Source organism: Ustilago hordei (genome assembly GCF_900519145.1).
Source record: "Ustilago hordei strain Uho2 genome assembly, contig: UHO2_contig_20, whole genome shotgun sequence".
Taxonomy (NCBI): domain Eukaryota; kingdom Fungi; phylum Basidiomycota; class Ustilaginomycetes; order Ustilaginales; family Ustilaginaceae; genus Ustilago; species Ustilago hordei.
Genome location: NW_024545282.1, coordinates 59,493 through 75,388, shown reverse-complemented (window position 1 = coordinate 75,388; position 15,896 = coordinate 59,493). Strand labels below are relative to the sequence as shown.

The 15,896-nt window shown below is 52.0% G+C and overlaps 5 protein-coding genes across 5 annotated transcripts; 2 read left to right on the top strand and 3 right to left on the bottom strand.

The window, feature by feature from the left end:
• Window positions 1-3,059: 3,059 nt before the first annotated feature.
• On the top strand, window positions 3,060-4,274 carry UHO2_06631 (putative U-snRNP-associated cyclophilin; the record flags this gene model as incomplete). Its single annotated transcript, XM_041558800.1, has 1 exon — window positions 3,060-4,274. The coding sequence occupies one exon, from the start codon at window positions 3,060-3,062 to the stop codon at window positions 4,272-4,274; it is 1,215 nt and encodes a 404-aa protein (XP_041414734.1).
• Window positions 4,275-4,504: 230 nt separating this feature from the next.
• UHO2_06630 (uncharacterized protein) lies at window positions 4,505-7,057 on the bottom strand (the record flags this gene model as incomplete). The annotated part of the gene is made up of 1 exon (XM_041558799.1): window positions 4,505-7,057. The coding sequence occupies one exon, from the start codon at window positions 7,055-7,057 to the stop codon at window positions 4,505-4,507; it is 2,553 nt and encodes an 850-aa protein (XP_041414733.1).
• A 390-nt stretch (window positions 7,058-7,447) lies between these two features.
• Window positions 7,448-8,350, top strand: UHO2_06629 (putative SCO1 - involved in stabilization of Cox1p and Cox2p; the record flags this gene model as incomplete). Its single annotated transcript, XM_041558798.1, has 1 exon — window positions 7,448-8,350. The coding sequence occupies one exon, from the start codon at window positions 7,448-7,450 to the stop codon at window positions 8,348-8,350; it is 903 nt and encodes a 300-aa protein (XP_041414732.1).
• Window positions 8,351-8,496: 146 nt separating this feature from the next.
• UHO2_06628 (uncharacterized protein) lies at window positions 8,497-10,800 on the bottom strand (the record flags this gene model as incomplete). Its single annotated transcript, XM_041558797.1, has 1 exon — window positions 8,497-10,800. One exon carries the CDS (start codon window positions 10,798-10,800, stop codon window positions 8,497-8,499), a length of 2,304 nt encoding a protein of 767 aa, XP_041414731.1.
• Window positions 10,801-13,427: 2,627 nt separating this feature from the next.
• UHO2_06627 (uncharacterized protein) lies at window positions 13,428-15,581 on the bottom strand (the record flags this gene model as incomplete). The annotated part of the gene is made up of 1 exon (XM_041558796.1): window positions 13,428-15,581. One exon carries the CDS (start codon window positions 15,579-15,581, stop codon window positions 13,428-13,430), a length of 2,154 nt encoding a protein of 717 aa, XP_041414730.1.
• Between the last annotated feature and the right edge of the window lie 315 nt (window positions 15,582-15,896).

The window sequence follows — 15,896 nt, the reverse complement described above, 5'->3', positions numbered from 1 at the left end:
TTCCAGACTCAAGCATATTGATATGAAGTATCACCTCATTTGAAACCACATTATGGAAGGCAACATTGCTCTATGACATGTGAGGACCACCCACAATGATGCTGACTACCTCACCAAGCCTGTTGTCATGGGCCTGGATGCTCAAGAAGCAGGAGGGTCACTGGTTCATATGGAAGGAGCACAGGTATCGAAGACCTAGTCGATACCAGTATAGAGCATGGTCGTAGTGCAGTCTCCATGGAGACCATGGACTCCTATGGACTCACATGCAAAGGAGAACCGAGCCACATGCGAGGAGGGCCAGGCACAGCCACAAGGAGGACCAAGCTCAAGGAGCAGGCACAGCCACAAATAGGACCAAGCTCAGATGGTTACCACTCAGGGGCTCGAGAGACAAGAGTCATAGGACACTGGCAAGCAGGTCCTGAGGAAGAGGAGCAGTGTTGAAGGAGTCAACACCAGGTCATGAGGAGGAGGAGCAGTGTCGAAGGAGTTGACACCACTCAAGAGGCACAGGGGTGCCAAGCAGGAGAGGCCCTTGAACAGTACTCGATGAAGAAGGTACTCTCTGGAGAGAGAGCAGGAGCAGCATCGCTGGCGATGCTGTGAAGAGGTATATAACCATGCTTTCTCATCATCAAAGGTCGAGTGGATCCTCATCCACTCTACTCACCATATAACTAGTTATCACTTCAGCATAAGTATACATTAGTTTCAGTCAGCATAGCAGCAATCTATCAAGGTTGCTCCTCATCGTAGTGTGTGTGTTGTATCACCACTACCTGATGTCTGAAGGCACCCATAGCAGGTTAGCAGTCTGGATCAAGATAGAACCAAAGGCATGTCAGGGGTCTCGCGCCTGAAACCCAGGTCGGTCTGTCGAGATACTCGGTGACTATCAAACTGTGCGACAGCTATTGTCTCGAGATACTCGGTGACTATCAAGTTGTGCAGTGACAGCAGGTGGCGTTTGTTGTATATACTATCGTAGGTTTCGGCTGACCTCTGTGGACACTCCGTTCAGGGGTAGCTCGGCACGATCAATATCAGTGTTATGATGACACCAAGGTCTGGTGTGGGTGTTGATGATGATGAGGTTGATGGTGTTGGTGATGAGATTGGTGATGTCGATGATAATGAGGTTGATGGTGTTGATGATAAGATTGGTGATGTCAATGATAATGAGGTTGATGGTGTTGGTGATAAGGTTGGTGGCGTCAACACGAGTGTCCAGTGTGTTGACTTGATGCTTTGAAGTGATCCCCGGACCGCAGTGGACTACTGCCTTCGGTTCTATCTATATCCGGACCGCTAACCTGCTATGGGCGCCTTCGGATGTCAGGTAGTGGTGATACAACACACACACTACGATGAGGAGCAACCTTGATAGATTGCTGCTATGCTGACTGTAACTAATGAGTACTTGTGTTTCTAAAGTATTGACTAGTTGTATGGTGAGTAGAGTGGATAAGGATCCACTCGACCTATTGATGAGAAAGCATGGTTATATACCTCTTCTCAGCATCGCCAGCGATGCTGCTCCTGCTCTCTCTCCAGAGAGTACCTTCTTCATCGAGTACTGCTCAGGGGCCTCTCCTGCTTGGCACCCCTGTGCCTCTTGAGCTGTGTCGACTCCTTCGACACTGCTCCTCCTCCTTTGATCAGTGACAGTTCCTTTGGCTCTTGTCTCTCGAGCCCCTGAGTGGTAACCATCTGCATGCTCCTTGAGCTTGGTCCTCTTCGTGGCTGTGCCTGCTCCTTGAGCTTGGTCCTCCTCGTGGCTGTGCCTGCTCCTTGAGATTGGTCCTCCTCGTGGCTGTGCTTGGCCCTCCTTTGCATGTGAGTCCATAGGAGTCCATGGTCTCCATGGAGACTGCACTACGACCATGCTCTCTACTGGTGTCGACTAGGTCTTCGATACCTGTGCTCCTTCCATATGAACCCATGACCCTCCTGCTTCTTGAGCATCCAGGCCCATGACAAGGCAGTAGTCCACTGCAGTCCAGGGATCACTTCAAGCATCAAGTCAACACACTGGACACTCATGTTGACACCACCAACCTTATCACCAACACCATCAACCTCATTATCATCAACACCCACCAACCTTATCACCAACATCATCAACCTCATCATCATCAACACTCACACCAGACCTTGGTGTCATCATAGCATTGATATTGATTGTGCCAAGCTACCCCTGAACGGAGTGTCCACAGAGGTCAGCTGAAATCTACGATAGTATATACAACGAATGCCACCTGCTGTCACTGTGCAACTTGATAGTCACTGATACCGAGACAATAGCTGTCGCACAGTTTGATAGTCACCGAGTATCTCGACAGACCGACCTGGGTTTCAGGCGCAAGACCCCTGACACCTGTGTCCCAGCACCTGCTTACACGTACCTGACAGTGCCTCAGTATGGCAACCCTCCAACCCTCTCATCATTCAGTTGGCAAGGAGGATAGTAAAATCACATGACCATGCAGTCACATTCATGTGTTAATGCATGCACCAACTTCATTCACCATCACCACACATCATTGCCCACCAATGGCCCCTATTCCAGCTCATTGCACTTTAGCATACCACACAGTCATGTGTGGTACTTCACCCTTACACACTCATAGCAAAGTGTATATATATGTTCATAGTATTGCTGTATCTAGCCTTCAAAAAATGCTAACAATTTTACGCCGTTCACTCCAATTCTCCAAATGCTGTGGAGTACCTCAACATGAAGATCATCGACCTCGAGCGACACGACATTGCGTTGTGAGAGCGCCATAAACTTACAATTCTGCTATAGCGCGAACGTGGTGGGTGATGATGAGTAACGACGGAGAGCGAGGTTGGTGGAAAATGTTAGAGCGAGGAAAAGAGGTCATGTGATTTCACAGAAATTGCGAGAAAACCGTGTTCTTCTCGAAACGGTGCACCCATCTTTGCTGGTGAGCTTCATTTAACCAATCCCTTCCTCCCCTCCTTCCACCTTCATCAACAACACTCTCTGCTCCATCTCACCTTTCACATCTGGTAGCAACAATCAGCCAAAGATGTCGAATTCCACCGCAGCCCCGACGCCGGGCAACCCCATCGTTTACCTCGACATCTCCTTCGCCAACTCTCCCGCTCCCTCTCGCACAGGCGCCAACCGAATCGTCCTCGAGCTCTACAAGCACCTCGTCCCACGCACCGCCGAGAACTTCCGCTACCTATGCACCAACTCGGACAACAAAACCGCTTCCACCGGTCAACCGCTCTCGTTCAAGAACTCGGTCTTCCACCGAGTCATTCCTAAGTTCATGATCCAAGGTGGTGATTTTACCCGCGGAGACGGCACCGGTGGTGAAAGCATCTACGGCGAGAAGTTCGAGGATGAAGATTTAACCGGCAGACACGACCGACCTTTTTTGCTTAGTATGGCGAATGCTGGACCCAACACCAACGGATCTCAGTTCTTCATTACAACAGTGCCAACTCCGCATCTGGACGGCAAGCACGTTGTGTTCGGAAGGGTGTTGAAGGGAAAGGATGTGGTGAGGAAGATCGAGGCCACGGAGACGGAGAGTAATGATAGGCCGTTGAACGAGGTCAAGATTGCTGATTGTGGGGAGCTTGAGGAAGGAAGCGAGGAGGTCAGGAGCGGTAAATTTGGGATTGAGGCTGATGGAACGGGCGATGTTTACGAAGAATACCCAGAGGACCAGGATGAGAAGCTCGAATCCGACTTAGCAGCCACCCTGAAGATCGCGACGGAGCTCAAGGGCGTAGCCAACAAGCAGTTCTCCGCCTCCAACTTCCCACTCGCTCTCGAAAAGTATTTGAAAGCCCTTCGCTACCTCCAACTCCACCCGGTCCTCCCTGACGACACTCCAGAAGCGACCGCTACAGAATGGAAGGCCCTCAAAACCTCCGTCCAACTCAACGCCTCTCTCGCAGCACTCAAAGTCACTCCTCCCCAACCAAAAGTCGCCATCGCACAGACAACAGCAGTCGTCCAGAACCTTGCCGAGAACAAAACCGCCTGGGATTCGGACGAAGAAGCAGCGAAGAAGTCTACAGCTGACCTTGCGAAGGCTTACTACAGAAGAGCGCTAGGCTACGTGGCGATCAAGGACGAAGAAAGGGCAGAAACAGACTTGAAGCGTGCTGATGAGCTTACGAAAGGAGGAGATGCGGGTGTCAAGAAGGAGTTGCACGCTTTGCAGAAGAGGAGGGAGGCGAAGGTAAAGGCTCAGCGCGCTGCGTATAGCAAGATGTTCTCGTGAAATCACCGATTCACAGTTGATATCCACGTCTTTCGAAGAGCTGAAAAACGCCATAAGCAATCAAATGAAACAAAATACAGACACAGGACAACAGTTTAGTGTGGAAGTGTGTGCGATGCAGCCAAGTTCGAAGTGAATTGTGCGAGAATCGATGATGAACGATAAAAGGTAAAGGTGATGCATATGATCTGGGTCATGTGTTCTAGGGAATGATAAAGGCGGGGGGTTTTCTAATGGCGTTGCTGCTCTTCCTCGCTCTCGTCCTCTTCCTCGTGGACGTGAGCTTGTGCCTGAGCTTGTCCACCACCGCCCCAAATAGCGTCCAAAGCCCCTCTCAGAGCCTCAAAAGCTCCCATTCCTCCGCCGCCCGCTCCTCTTTCCCCATCTTCACCTTCTCTACCCTCTGCACCTTCATCGCCAAACGCACCAGGCATCCCCCCTTCGGCCTGTTGCGTCATCGCCATGATCTGAGCCATCACATCCTCTCTCGTCTCATCGTCCATGTTCTCCATTGCTGCATCCCACCCTTGCAGTCCTCCCAAACCTTGGAGAGCTCTACGGAAGGCTGCCATTACCCCCCCTTCTCCACCTGCTGCTCCTGCACTCCCTCTCAGACCTCTACCGCCGGACGAAGTGTTGTGCGCGAGGATCGGAGCAAAGTACTCATCGTCATACCTGGTCACCTTCTGCACTTTTGCTTCGAGTCCTTCCTCCACACTGCTGGGCTTGGATCGAGGCGGAACAGGATCGAAACTATCCATCTCTTCACTGCTGCCCGTAATACTGGGTGGCAAATACGCGATGAGCTGCTGTCGGACAGTATCCGGTACATCGGATACCAAGACGTGACGGTAGATGCCCTGTCGAGTGTTATGCGATGCAACGGCGGGTTGAGTCTTGCGTTGCTTCCCCGGCAGGTCGAAATCAGCAGTCAGGGTGGGGACGAGATCCATGGTAGTCTTGCGAAGCCATTGCGCATAACCTTCTTCTTTCCACAGACTCTCGCTACGGAGAACGTAGATGTGCGTCAACAGATCCGAAAGCGTATCCTTAGAACCTGAAAACCGCGATTCGAGCTGGAACAAAGGATGACCAGCAATGTTGGACGGAAGATCGACACCTGCTTTGTTGCAAAGTAGTGGGACAACGGCGGGGAAGCGTGCGATCGCCAGTCGAAGCGCAGCGTTGGATCTAGAGTGTGATTTGTCTCCTTCCTCTTTTTCGACTGCTCGGAGGGCTAGTGCACGTGAGTAGGCAAGACCTACACACCAGTCAAGGGTGCCGGCGTAGTTGGAGCCTTCTGCGGCGAGTTGCTTGTCGGTTGAGTCGATCGGTGTCTTGGCGGGGGCAGAGAGCCCGTCTACGTGCGAGACACCTTGACCACTAGCACGTGAGCGTTGTTCGTCAAGCCTCTGAATGAGATCTAACAGCCATCGGTGTTGGCGAGACTTGATGGCGAGGAAGTCGATCCAGAGTAGTGCTGCATGGTGATCCTCCCCGTCCTGACCTAATCCTAGGAGCAGTTTGGACCATTCGAGTGCTGTTCTCCATGTACCTCTTCTGCCTAAGAATCCGATGTTGCGATGGAGGGCGAGGTAGAAAGCTCTGTTCTCGATCTTGTTAAAGTTGACCACCGGCGGTCCTGAGCTCGTACTGGAAAGACAAGAAGTGAAGTATGGAGCAGCACAGCGTTCCAGTGCAAACAGGGCGCGGTCGTTAAAGTCTGCTGCCTGACCCAGATCTCCCTGATGACGAGAGTACTCGCTGAGCTGCAGAAGCGTGTCGATGTGGTAAGGGTAAATGCGGAGCAAAGCCATCAGTGAGTTGGGATCGTAGGAGCGGACAGCTTGCAAGAACTGCACCTGGACTTGGCGGTATGCTTTGCTGTGCTTCCATTCGCAGATCTTGCCGATGGAGGGAAGGTCGTGAACGTCCATGCTCATGCCAGTAAAGCTGCGGTTGATGGGTGGCCAGTAGTCTTTTGGTGTGCATAGGAGGGAGCGGAGTTTGAGATTGGGATTGTTGGCTTGTGCTCGTGCGCGTGCTCCTGAAGCATGAGAGCCGGAAGAAGAGGCTGCTTCGGATTGGTACGCTTTGATGGCTGCGGATCCGAACTGGCGACGGAGTTCGATGGCGGGGTCGAGATTGCGTGGGTCCAAGCTGAGATGGGTGCGGAATGCTGAGACTCGGTAGAAGGCGGAGGGTGCTGAGGAGGAGCCAGCGCGAGTGCCACTCGAGGCATCGGTTGTATTGAGGGTTGCTTGTGAGGCAAGCAGAGCGTCAAACTCGTCAATAGACATTTCGGAGACGTCTTTCGTTTGCGCTGGAGGAGCAGCGGAGGACTTCTTCGAAGAGGATGACTTCTTGTTGCTTGACTTGGACGGTGCTGGCGTAGCCTCGGCATCTTTCTCAGCATCACCCCCAGTGGTCGCAACGGCGGCGGACTTCTTTTTCTTGTTGTTGTTCTTCTTTTTGCTCTTGGTTGCCTGCTGTGTCGAGATGTGCTGATCCTGATCCTCCTCATCTTGGTTCTCATCTGAGTCATGATTCTCGTCGCCCAGAGCAGCAAAGATAGAAGAAGCAGTGGGAGTCTTGCTGCTGATCACTGTTGCCGCCTGCTTCTCCTCTTCTTGTGCGCTATCCTCATCATCAGAGGGCTCAGCAAGTTGCTGGAAGGGTGTCTTCTTGGCTGAGGAGGACGATGTGGGGACCGGTAGTTGAGCAAGCTCTTGGAGTTCCTGTTGCTCGCGCAATTGACGCTTGCTGAGCCTCTTTCCGCTCATCGTGGCGATGCTGAGCTGTGCTGAGTGCGGTCTTGATAGAAGGTTTGGAAGGAGTTGGTACAACTGAGGTGGAAACAATGTGGAGCTGAGCGAGCGTCCCTTTGGAACGAAGCATCCCGAGTTCCGAGATTTTGCACAAGAGAACAGAACGCTATTCGGAAGCTTACCTCAGTCAAAGTGCCTCAACAGAGACTCGGGAAGAAGAAGGAGCAGAAGCAGCAGCAGCAGCAGCAGCAGCAAAACGCTCAAAAAAGGAAAAGAAAAGTCGGCCTTTCCTGCACCTTGGGGTCCCTCTTGTCGGCTCATCCGACTCGTTCACTGTGCAACTTTGCTCGGCTTGGCAACTTAAACCATCACATTCCCACGCATCTTTGTGATTGTATAGCAAAGATGAACGCCATGTCAGCCACAATGCGTGTTTCGTCGGCGATGCTCCGACAGCGGCAACTCGGCAGCAGGCGATCCCTATCGCATTTGTCCCGATCAGCGGCTCGACCTGCTGTTGCACTTACACCACTGCTTAAGAGACGCACATACGCCACCTCATCTCAAAACGAAGAGTCAGCAAAAGATAAGCTCGCGATTGGCCCATTCAACCTCAAAGCTGGCCTTCTCTTCCTCGCTACCGGTGCAGGTCTCCTTTACTACTTCCGAACCGAAAAGCACAAAGTCGAACAGCGACGCAGAGCTGAAACCGCTTCCGCCAAAGTGGGTCGTCCACGCATCGGCGGACCTTTTAATCTGATCACTTCCACTTCCCATCCATTCACACACGAGGATCTACTCGGAAGCTTCTCGCTCGTCTACTTTGGATTCACCAACTGCCCTGACATCTGCCCTGAAGAGCTGGACAAGATGGGCGAAGTAGTCGACCGGATCGACAAAAAGTACGGCAAGAAGGTCATCAACCCTGTCTTTATCTCTTGCGATCCGGCACGAGACACGGTTCCTCAGCTGGCGAGGTATATTGAAGACTTCCACCCAAGAATGGTCGCATTGACCGGCACTTTTGACGCTGTCAAGCAGGCATGTAAAGCGTACAGGGTCTACTTCAGTACTCCACCCGGTGCGGATCCGATGGGAGACTACTTGGTCGATCACAGCATCTTCTTCTACCTCATGGACCCCGAGGGCAAGTTTGTCGATGCTTTCGGCAGGAGTGTAAACGCTCAGGAGACAGGAGACAAGGTGGATGCCTATGTCAAGCAATGGTTCGATGCCGGATTGGAGATCAAGGATGCTGATGCTAGGGAGCGCGTCCAGAAAGATGGTCGTGAGAAGGCTGCTCTCTAATCTCGGCCCACTCTGGCTCATGTATTCTAACCAAGCTCAACCATACACCTCTTTTCAGACACAAACTTTTTCTTCACCATCGACAAGTGTGCACATGCCTGATTTGCTTGGCATTGGATTGAGCACACCACAGATCGCCGCTCGCCTCAACGACGGGGCGTGCGTCGAGTGCTCCTCGCGTCCGACGATGCAGAGCTTCGTGTTGCGGCCCTAGCTGCCGCTGGTGTGCGAGGCGTAGGTGTCAATGTCGAGCCACCTTGCTTGTCGCTGCTCTCTCTTCGTGAGCTTGAACCTACAGGTGTAGCAGATGCACGGCTCGACCGAGTCTGTTTGGCGGGCGTAGACGGAGCTGCTTCCTTGGCAGCGCTTGATCTCGAGACCACCGAGCCACGAGTTGAGCGACCAGCATTCTTGCCAGCACCAACACTACGTTGGCTGGTCCGACTTGCAGCCCCTTTGCTCCACGCTTTACCACGTCGGCCAGCAGTCGACTCGTCATCGCTTCCGCCTTCTTCGTCAGATCCACCTTCTTCATCCGATCCGTCTTGCTCGGAAGCTTCCTCTTCATCCTCTTCGCCGCCTTCGTCCGAGCCCTGCTCGCCGTCCTCTTCCGCCTCCTCTTCACGGTCAGAACCAGCTTGTGGCGCAGCTTCATTGGCTGCCTCGCTCTGCTCCTCTTTCGCATCAGCCATTTCTTCATCCCCTGCATCCTCATTCATCTCCGACTTGGATGCTCGACGACTACTGCGGCGACGAAGAACGGAAGGGCGAGAGTCTTGGTCTTCTTGGTCGCTCGAAGGTGCCCCTCGCTTCTTTGATCCTTTGCGCGTAGAGGCAGCTGCTTGAGCCTTGCTCAATCTTGGACGAGAAGCTGCGTTCTCAGCTTCGCTTTGCATTCCCTCATCATCCTCCTCTTCTTCTTCTGCTTCGCTTGCCTCGGCTCTCTCTTCGTTGGCCGTCTCTTCTTCGGATGCTTCGGCTTCGTCGTTCCCTGCGCGACGGCTGCGGCGAGTGGATCGGGTTGGAGTGACGGTGCCGGATGTGCTCTTGCGGCGCGTCGCACGGCTGCTCGGTGTTGGTGCCTTGCGAGTGCCCCGGCGTGTGGTGACTTGTCCGGTCTCGTCGTTGTCCTCGCCTGATTCGCCATCATTGTCGGTGGCATCCTCTTCAAGCTTCGTCTTGTCAGCAGCTTGATCCTCGTCAATCTGTGCTTCTGCCGTATTGCGGGCCTCGCCTCGACTGCGGTTCGACTTCTTTTTGGTCTCGGCAGTTTCTTGGCCGCGACGAGTGCTGCGACGCTTGGAAGTCGAATCCTTGGATACGTCTGCGTCAGATGCAGGCTCTGACAAGTCTTCCTCCTCTCCTTCCTCCTCCTTGTCTAACTCCTGCTTGGACTCATCTTTGGTATCAGCAGGAGCGGCAGTCGGAGAAGCTGGTCGCTTCTGCTTCTTGTCCACCGAGGATGCGTCCGCCGATGCGACCGAGTTGCGCCGGTTGCTGCTGCCAACGCCCTCTTCCTCCTCTTCAGTCTTCGCCAAACGGCGCTCAGCAATCAGAGGCTCAAAGTCCTCCCATGGCCAAAGGTAAAAGTCGCGCCTCGACATGCCATCTCCCGTACCACGAATGTCATCACCATAGATCCAGTTTTGCGATTGCTGATTGCTGCTGGCCCTTGACTTGCGTTGGCGATCCTGGTTGAAGTCAGGCGAGCCAGGATGCTCAACAACGAATCTAGACAAGATTTCGGCTGAGAGTCGACGAGATTTGTGAGCGTCCGAGTTGGTGCTGTGTTTGCGTTTGTTGGCGGGCGGAGAAGAGCGCGATGTCGAGTCTGAGCCGCTCGAGTCGCCAGCGTCGGAGCTGGTGCCAGCTTGACTGGAAGTGTCAAAGATAGCGCCATCTTCCATCTCATCCAGCGCTTCGAGGTCGAAGAGCTTATGCAGCTCGTTCCAGATCATTTCCGGGCTTACTTTGCGATCGAGTCCCAGCCCGGCTATCGCCAATCGCGTTTGCTCGGTTTCCTGCTGTCGCTCTCTCTCCTCCTCTTGGTTCTCAGCATCGTCCTCCGTGGGGTCGCCATCCTCTTCTGCTGGGTTGGAGCTGGCTACACTGACAGAGCGCGAGCATGAACCTTTGCATGCTAGTCCGCGACGGCTGCGCGATGCTGGAGTGCTGCCGGTGGTGCTGATGGATGAAGGTGGTCTAGCTTTCTTGTCGGTCGCGATGCTGGGCGGTGCTGCACTGCTGAGTCTCTCGAGTCGAGCAGATAGGCGCTGGTATCGTGTATCTAGCGCTTTCTGGATGTCCATAAGAATAGAAAGCATCTTGAAATGCTTGTGTGGACCGATAGGTCTTCGGAGCGAGATGGAGCGGAGAAATGCAATCTGCACGTCATCGTCGGCTGGCAAAGCTGGTCCCGATGAAGACGCCTCTGCCGTTTCTGCGGCCATGATTGTTAGCGTTGAAGTATGTCGAGGTCTGGTCTACGATGTGTCTGTGTAGGAGCAGCGAAATGGTAAGGACTGTGTTGGGGTCGGATGAAACTACAAATGCTTCTTGCCAGCAGTGATTGATTCGCCGTCCTGCAGGCGCCAGTGACAGCGAGCGGGTATAATCTCGGCCACAGCTGCTGATGATCGGAATGAGCCAACTGAGAAGTCGCTGTGTGGAGGATATGGATGAGTGGGAAAAGGTGATGAGAGGATGCAAGAATGGCAGGATGGCATGTTGCATCTGAGCATCCACATTGGACGTGTCTCTTTCTTCTTGAAAGCATCGCGTCTCCTATTTCGATTTTGGTCCCGATTTGGCCGATTCTCAATGTTACTCGCTCTCCCAACACTTTAACACCTTGAAATAGTAATACTTGTCAAATACTGTAGTAATAGTTGAAGGCATAGACACCACTTCATAAGCGACCTATCCTTTCACCAGCTTCGCCCTGTTGGCATTCTGGATAAAGTCTGGAAATTTTCCGATGTATCTTCAACTGTAATTTATCACACTCATGACAAATGTATCGATCCAATATGATGATGAAAGTTGACGTAAGCCGATGGTGAAGAGATCGGGATAGGTCAATCTAATCAGAGATTTGGTGGAACCGATCTGACAAGAGATCGGGTGCAACACAGTCCCTTGCTCGTTGTCAAGGTAGATCATTAAGTAGAAGCACTCCCACCTTTGGTAGGTACCACACAAATGTATACAGTATGCACATAAACTGTCCCAAGATTTTACATGTCACCATACATCACTCTAATGCTCAATAGCTATAAGTTGTATTGCCACACTGTCTGATATCATCTGAAAGCACTGCTTCTTCTCTCCAAGACTGTGGAATTGATATTGACATTGACTAAAAAAATTGTGCTATGAAGAAGAGCCAAAATTTTTTTTATTGTGGGACAGTTTATGGAGCACTCCTCAAGAACACCTTAGTACTTTGTATTCCCTCCTTTGGCCTTCAGAACCACCTTGATGCAGTCTGGCATGCTCTCTATTAGTATCCTACATGTCTCTGGAGTGATCACTGTCCATTCAGCTTTGCATCTCTTGAGCAGTTCATCCCTGGACTTTGCAATTGTACTATACCATGAAAGTTGCATTTTGAGATGGTGCCAGAGGTGTTCAATTGGGTTCAAGTCTAGCAACTGCCCCAGCCATTGCATAACCTTAATGCTATTGCCTTCCAACCATGTTTTTGTCTTCTTTGACATGTGTTTTGGGTCATTGTCTTGCTGAAATGTGATGTCAGTGTATGCATGCTGAAGCTGCAAATCTGAGATTGTTTTCAAAAGCTTGTCATTCAGGATATCAATGTATTGGTCTAAATTCATTGATCCCAGCACCAAGCATATACCTCTGACCCCTTCCCATGTCATACAGCCCCAGATCATGATGGAGCTGCTGCTGAACTTGACTGTTGGCCTGACAAGCTTGCTGTTGAAGCCAGCATTCTTAATCCAACAGAACTGCTTCCCATCTGGTCCAAAGAAGTTGATCTTCATCTCATTGGACCATACCACATTCTTCCAATCCTCAACAGTCATGTCCTTGTGCTCATTCGCAAATTTGAGACACACTTTGTAATGCCTCTTGAGTAGCTTCAGTTTATTCACTAACCTTTGTGCTTTGTAACAACAGTAATGAAGTGCTTTTCTTACTGTCATTGGGCATGCTTTGATGTGAAATGTCTCCTGCAGTGCATGACATGCTTTCCTGACTGTGAACATTGAATTGAGCTTGAAATAGTGGTCCAGGAAGTGAACATGATGAGGCTGGAGTTTTCTCAGCTGGCCCCCCTTTGACTTTGGAGCATCAGCAGAGGCACTTTTGCTGATGTGAGACACCATAGACTTGCTCAGACTGAGTTTCTCAGCAACTGAACAGGTAGATTCTCCATTTTGGAGGCTAAAGAGTGCCAATCAGTGCTTCTCAGGAGTGGTTTTTGTCATGATGGTATAGATATGATGGTGTCAGACTGGAAGTGCTGCCAGATTGCTCACAGTCATCTGATTGAGCTGAAACTTTCCATGTCACTACTTTCAATGTGTATGAAGGTGCCCACCAAGTTACATTACAAGTTTCATTGTAGTCAAAAGCCCACAAGGTCAGGAATGGAGTGGTGTTGCTATTTGGGAGCATGCTCCATAAACTGTCCCACAATAAAAAAAAATTCAGCTCTTCTTCATAGCACAATTTTTTTAGTCAATGTCAATATCAATTCCACAGTCTTGGAGAGAAGAAGCAGTGCTTTCAGATGATATCAGACAGTGTGGCAATACAACTTATAGCTATTGAGCATTAGAGTGATGTATGGTGACATGTAAAATCTTGGGACAGTTTATGCATGTACTGTATATATATCAAGCCAAGAGCACTAGGCTCTCCCCACATTCTTCAGTCAATCAAGTATATGTTTCTGCCCTAAAACAGTAGTGACATCGTACTCAGACTCTTCCCGATCGCCAGTTATCGGGACAAAACTTCTTCACATTGTATCAACTCACAGTCAAGCTACTCGGATAGCAGAAGGCTTCAACAATTGTCGGGTACGACATCAAACAGCATTGCTTTACAGCTTGGATCGCTCGGTGAACTGTACAGCCTCACCGCGAATGAGTCTACCAATACCGTCATGGTAACCCTTAACAACGCCATTCTCATCCCTTGCACCTCGTTCGCCAGTGTGATTGAGCGGCTCACGCTTCATCCACTCAATCATTCTTTCGTACGCTCTGCCATCGCTGCTTCCCAGAGGCGAGCACAGATACCAATCGTCCATGTCAAAGCTTTCCACCAAACCCAACGCGTCCCTTCGGATGGGGCCAGCCAACAGGCTTGCCGAACTTTGCCTCAGCCTGTCCAGCTGCGCAGCCGAGAGAAGCCGGAACTCGAGCAAGTCGCTCAGAGTGTCCGGCGTGAGGACGCAGTTCTGGATGAGGTAGAAGCGAAGGAGAGAGTCCAGTGCTGCGATGTGAGGGTTGCTTGGAGCCACTCCAAAGCGGGCCTTTGCGTCGGCGGCAGGAACTGATTTCAGTTGCTGAACGACTTGGTCGAATGCGAATCCAAGGAGGTAAGCGCCATGAGCGGTAGAAGCGCGAACAGCAAGGTTGGTGTCGATGTGCTTGTATACACCGTCGGTGTTCTGGGTGTTGGAGCGGTGCTTTGTCAAACGATCCACGAGAAGCGCAGCTCGGAAGCCAAGGAGGTCCAACAATGCAGCGGGCCCGCCAATCTGTCCGGTGTTGATGCTTTGAGCACGCTTCGAGATGTTCGCTCCTGCGCTATGGACGTCGGCAACAAGCTCGAGGTAGGCTAGCTCTGGTCGCACAGCTTTGCCATTCCGTTTTCGGGTTTCGTTGAGCTGCTTGACCAGGAAGTTGGCCGACGGACCGGCAAGCAACATAGAGTTCTCGCCTTCGTAAATGAGGCCTGCATTAGGCTGATTACGCTCAAAGTCGAAGCCTGATGCCTGACTGAAGCCGTGTCCCCCCATGCTGCGGCGACATCTTTCGATACCGGCGAGTGACTCGTTGGTGCAGACTGCTTTCAGCACGCTTGAGTAGCCATGCACGATGGCAAGCAGTCCACTGTTGCCTGTTTTCTCAATCTCGGCAATCATCTCGTTGTACATCCCACGCAAGTGTTGGCTGACGAAAGTGATGGCATATGCGCTGGCGAGGGCGGTGAGCACACGTGTCTGGACCGAGGCATAGTCAAGGATCTTGGGTTCGAGTTGATCTGGCTGGGTAGCCGAAGTACCTTGTCGTCGAACGACGCCGTAACGGATGGCGATAGTGGCAGCTCGTGCAAGATGGTGTGCTGCGATCTCGCACAAGCCCACACGAACGAGGGTCATTGTACCGCGTGTCATGACCTGTGCTGCTGCGTTACGCTTCTCGTACACTCCGTCCTTGGAGACCGTCTGGAAGCGCTGTAAAAGGTTGCCACGTGGGATGCGCACGCTGTCGAAGCAGATGTAGCCATTATCCATGGCAGGAGCACCAAGCTTGCAGCCCATCTCCATGATTCGTCGGCCAGGAAGCAGAGTGTGATGCTTGAGAGAGCGAAGGTGAACAAGGAAGGGATGCATGCCGTACGATTTGCCCTTGATGATCAGGTTGGCCATCACGACACCATAGGTGGCAGTGAGACCGCTTCCGCCGATCCATACTTTCCCTGCCGATGGCTCAGGTGTATTAATGACCCATTCGTCTGTATCGAGGTCAAGCGTTGCTGTTGTCCTGAGTGCTGAGAGATTGGAGCCATGGGCAAGTTCGGTCTGCATGTAGCAGCCAAGCCATCGGCCTGACCTAACGAAAGGACCCCATTCGGCCCACTGTTCCTGACTGGCCTGACGCATAAGTGTTGGCTGAGCCATACTCTCTGCTACCTGAATCGGCAGATACTCGTCTGTGAACAGTCGCAGCATGTCAGCATCCTTCTTTTCTAAACCGTGACGGTTGCGGATCTCAAAGTAGCGGAGAGCGACCTGCTGGCCCTTGAAGAAGCGCTCGTTTCGAGACTGAAAGACTCGGTCTTCCTTGTCGAAAGTATGGTCCGGGTCGTGTTTGAGTAGGGAGAGCAGCCAGCGTGCATTGTCGCGCTCGGCTTTGGATCCTGGAAGGATGCACGACATGGTGTCGACATCGAACGAACATGCTAAACGTTCTTGCTGGATGTCACGCGGCTGTAGCGTCTCAGGTGCAGGTCGTGCCGAGGACATGGTGCGAGTATTCCTGGGGGGTGTGATTCGGGCTGAAGGTGTTGGCGCCAAGACAGAAGAACGACGAAATGGAAAGGAGGAAAGGATGAGACTGAAACGTCGCCTTGGAGACAGTGGGGCAGCACAGGCCACTAACCCAAAAAGTGCGGGGTCCCCACTGCCGGGAAAAGCAATTACCGGCCGCCGAACAATGCCGAACAATGCCGAAAAGGGCTGCTCAATTCCAGCTCGTCTTTCTTCACACTCTTCAGCTTCCGTTTGGAAACAACGGTTGATGGCCCTTGTTGAGACAGTTGGCTAATGTACCGCCGGCTC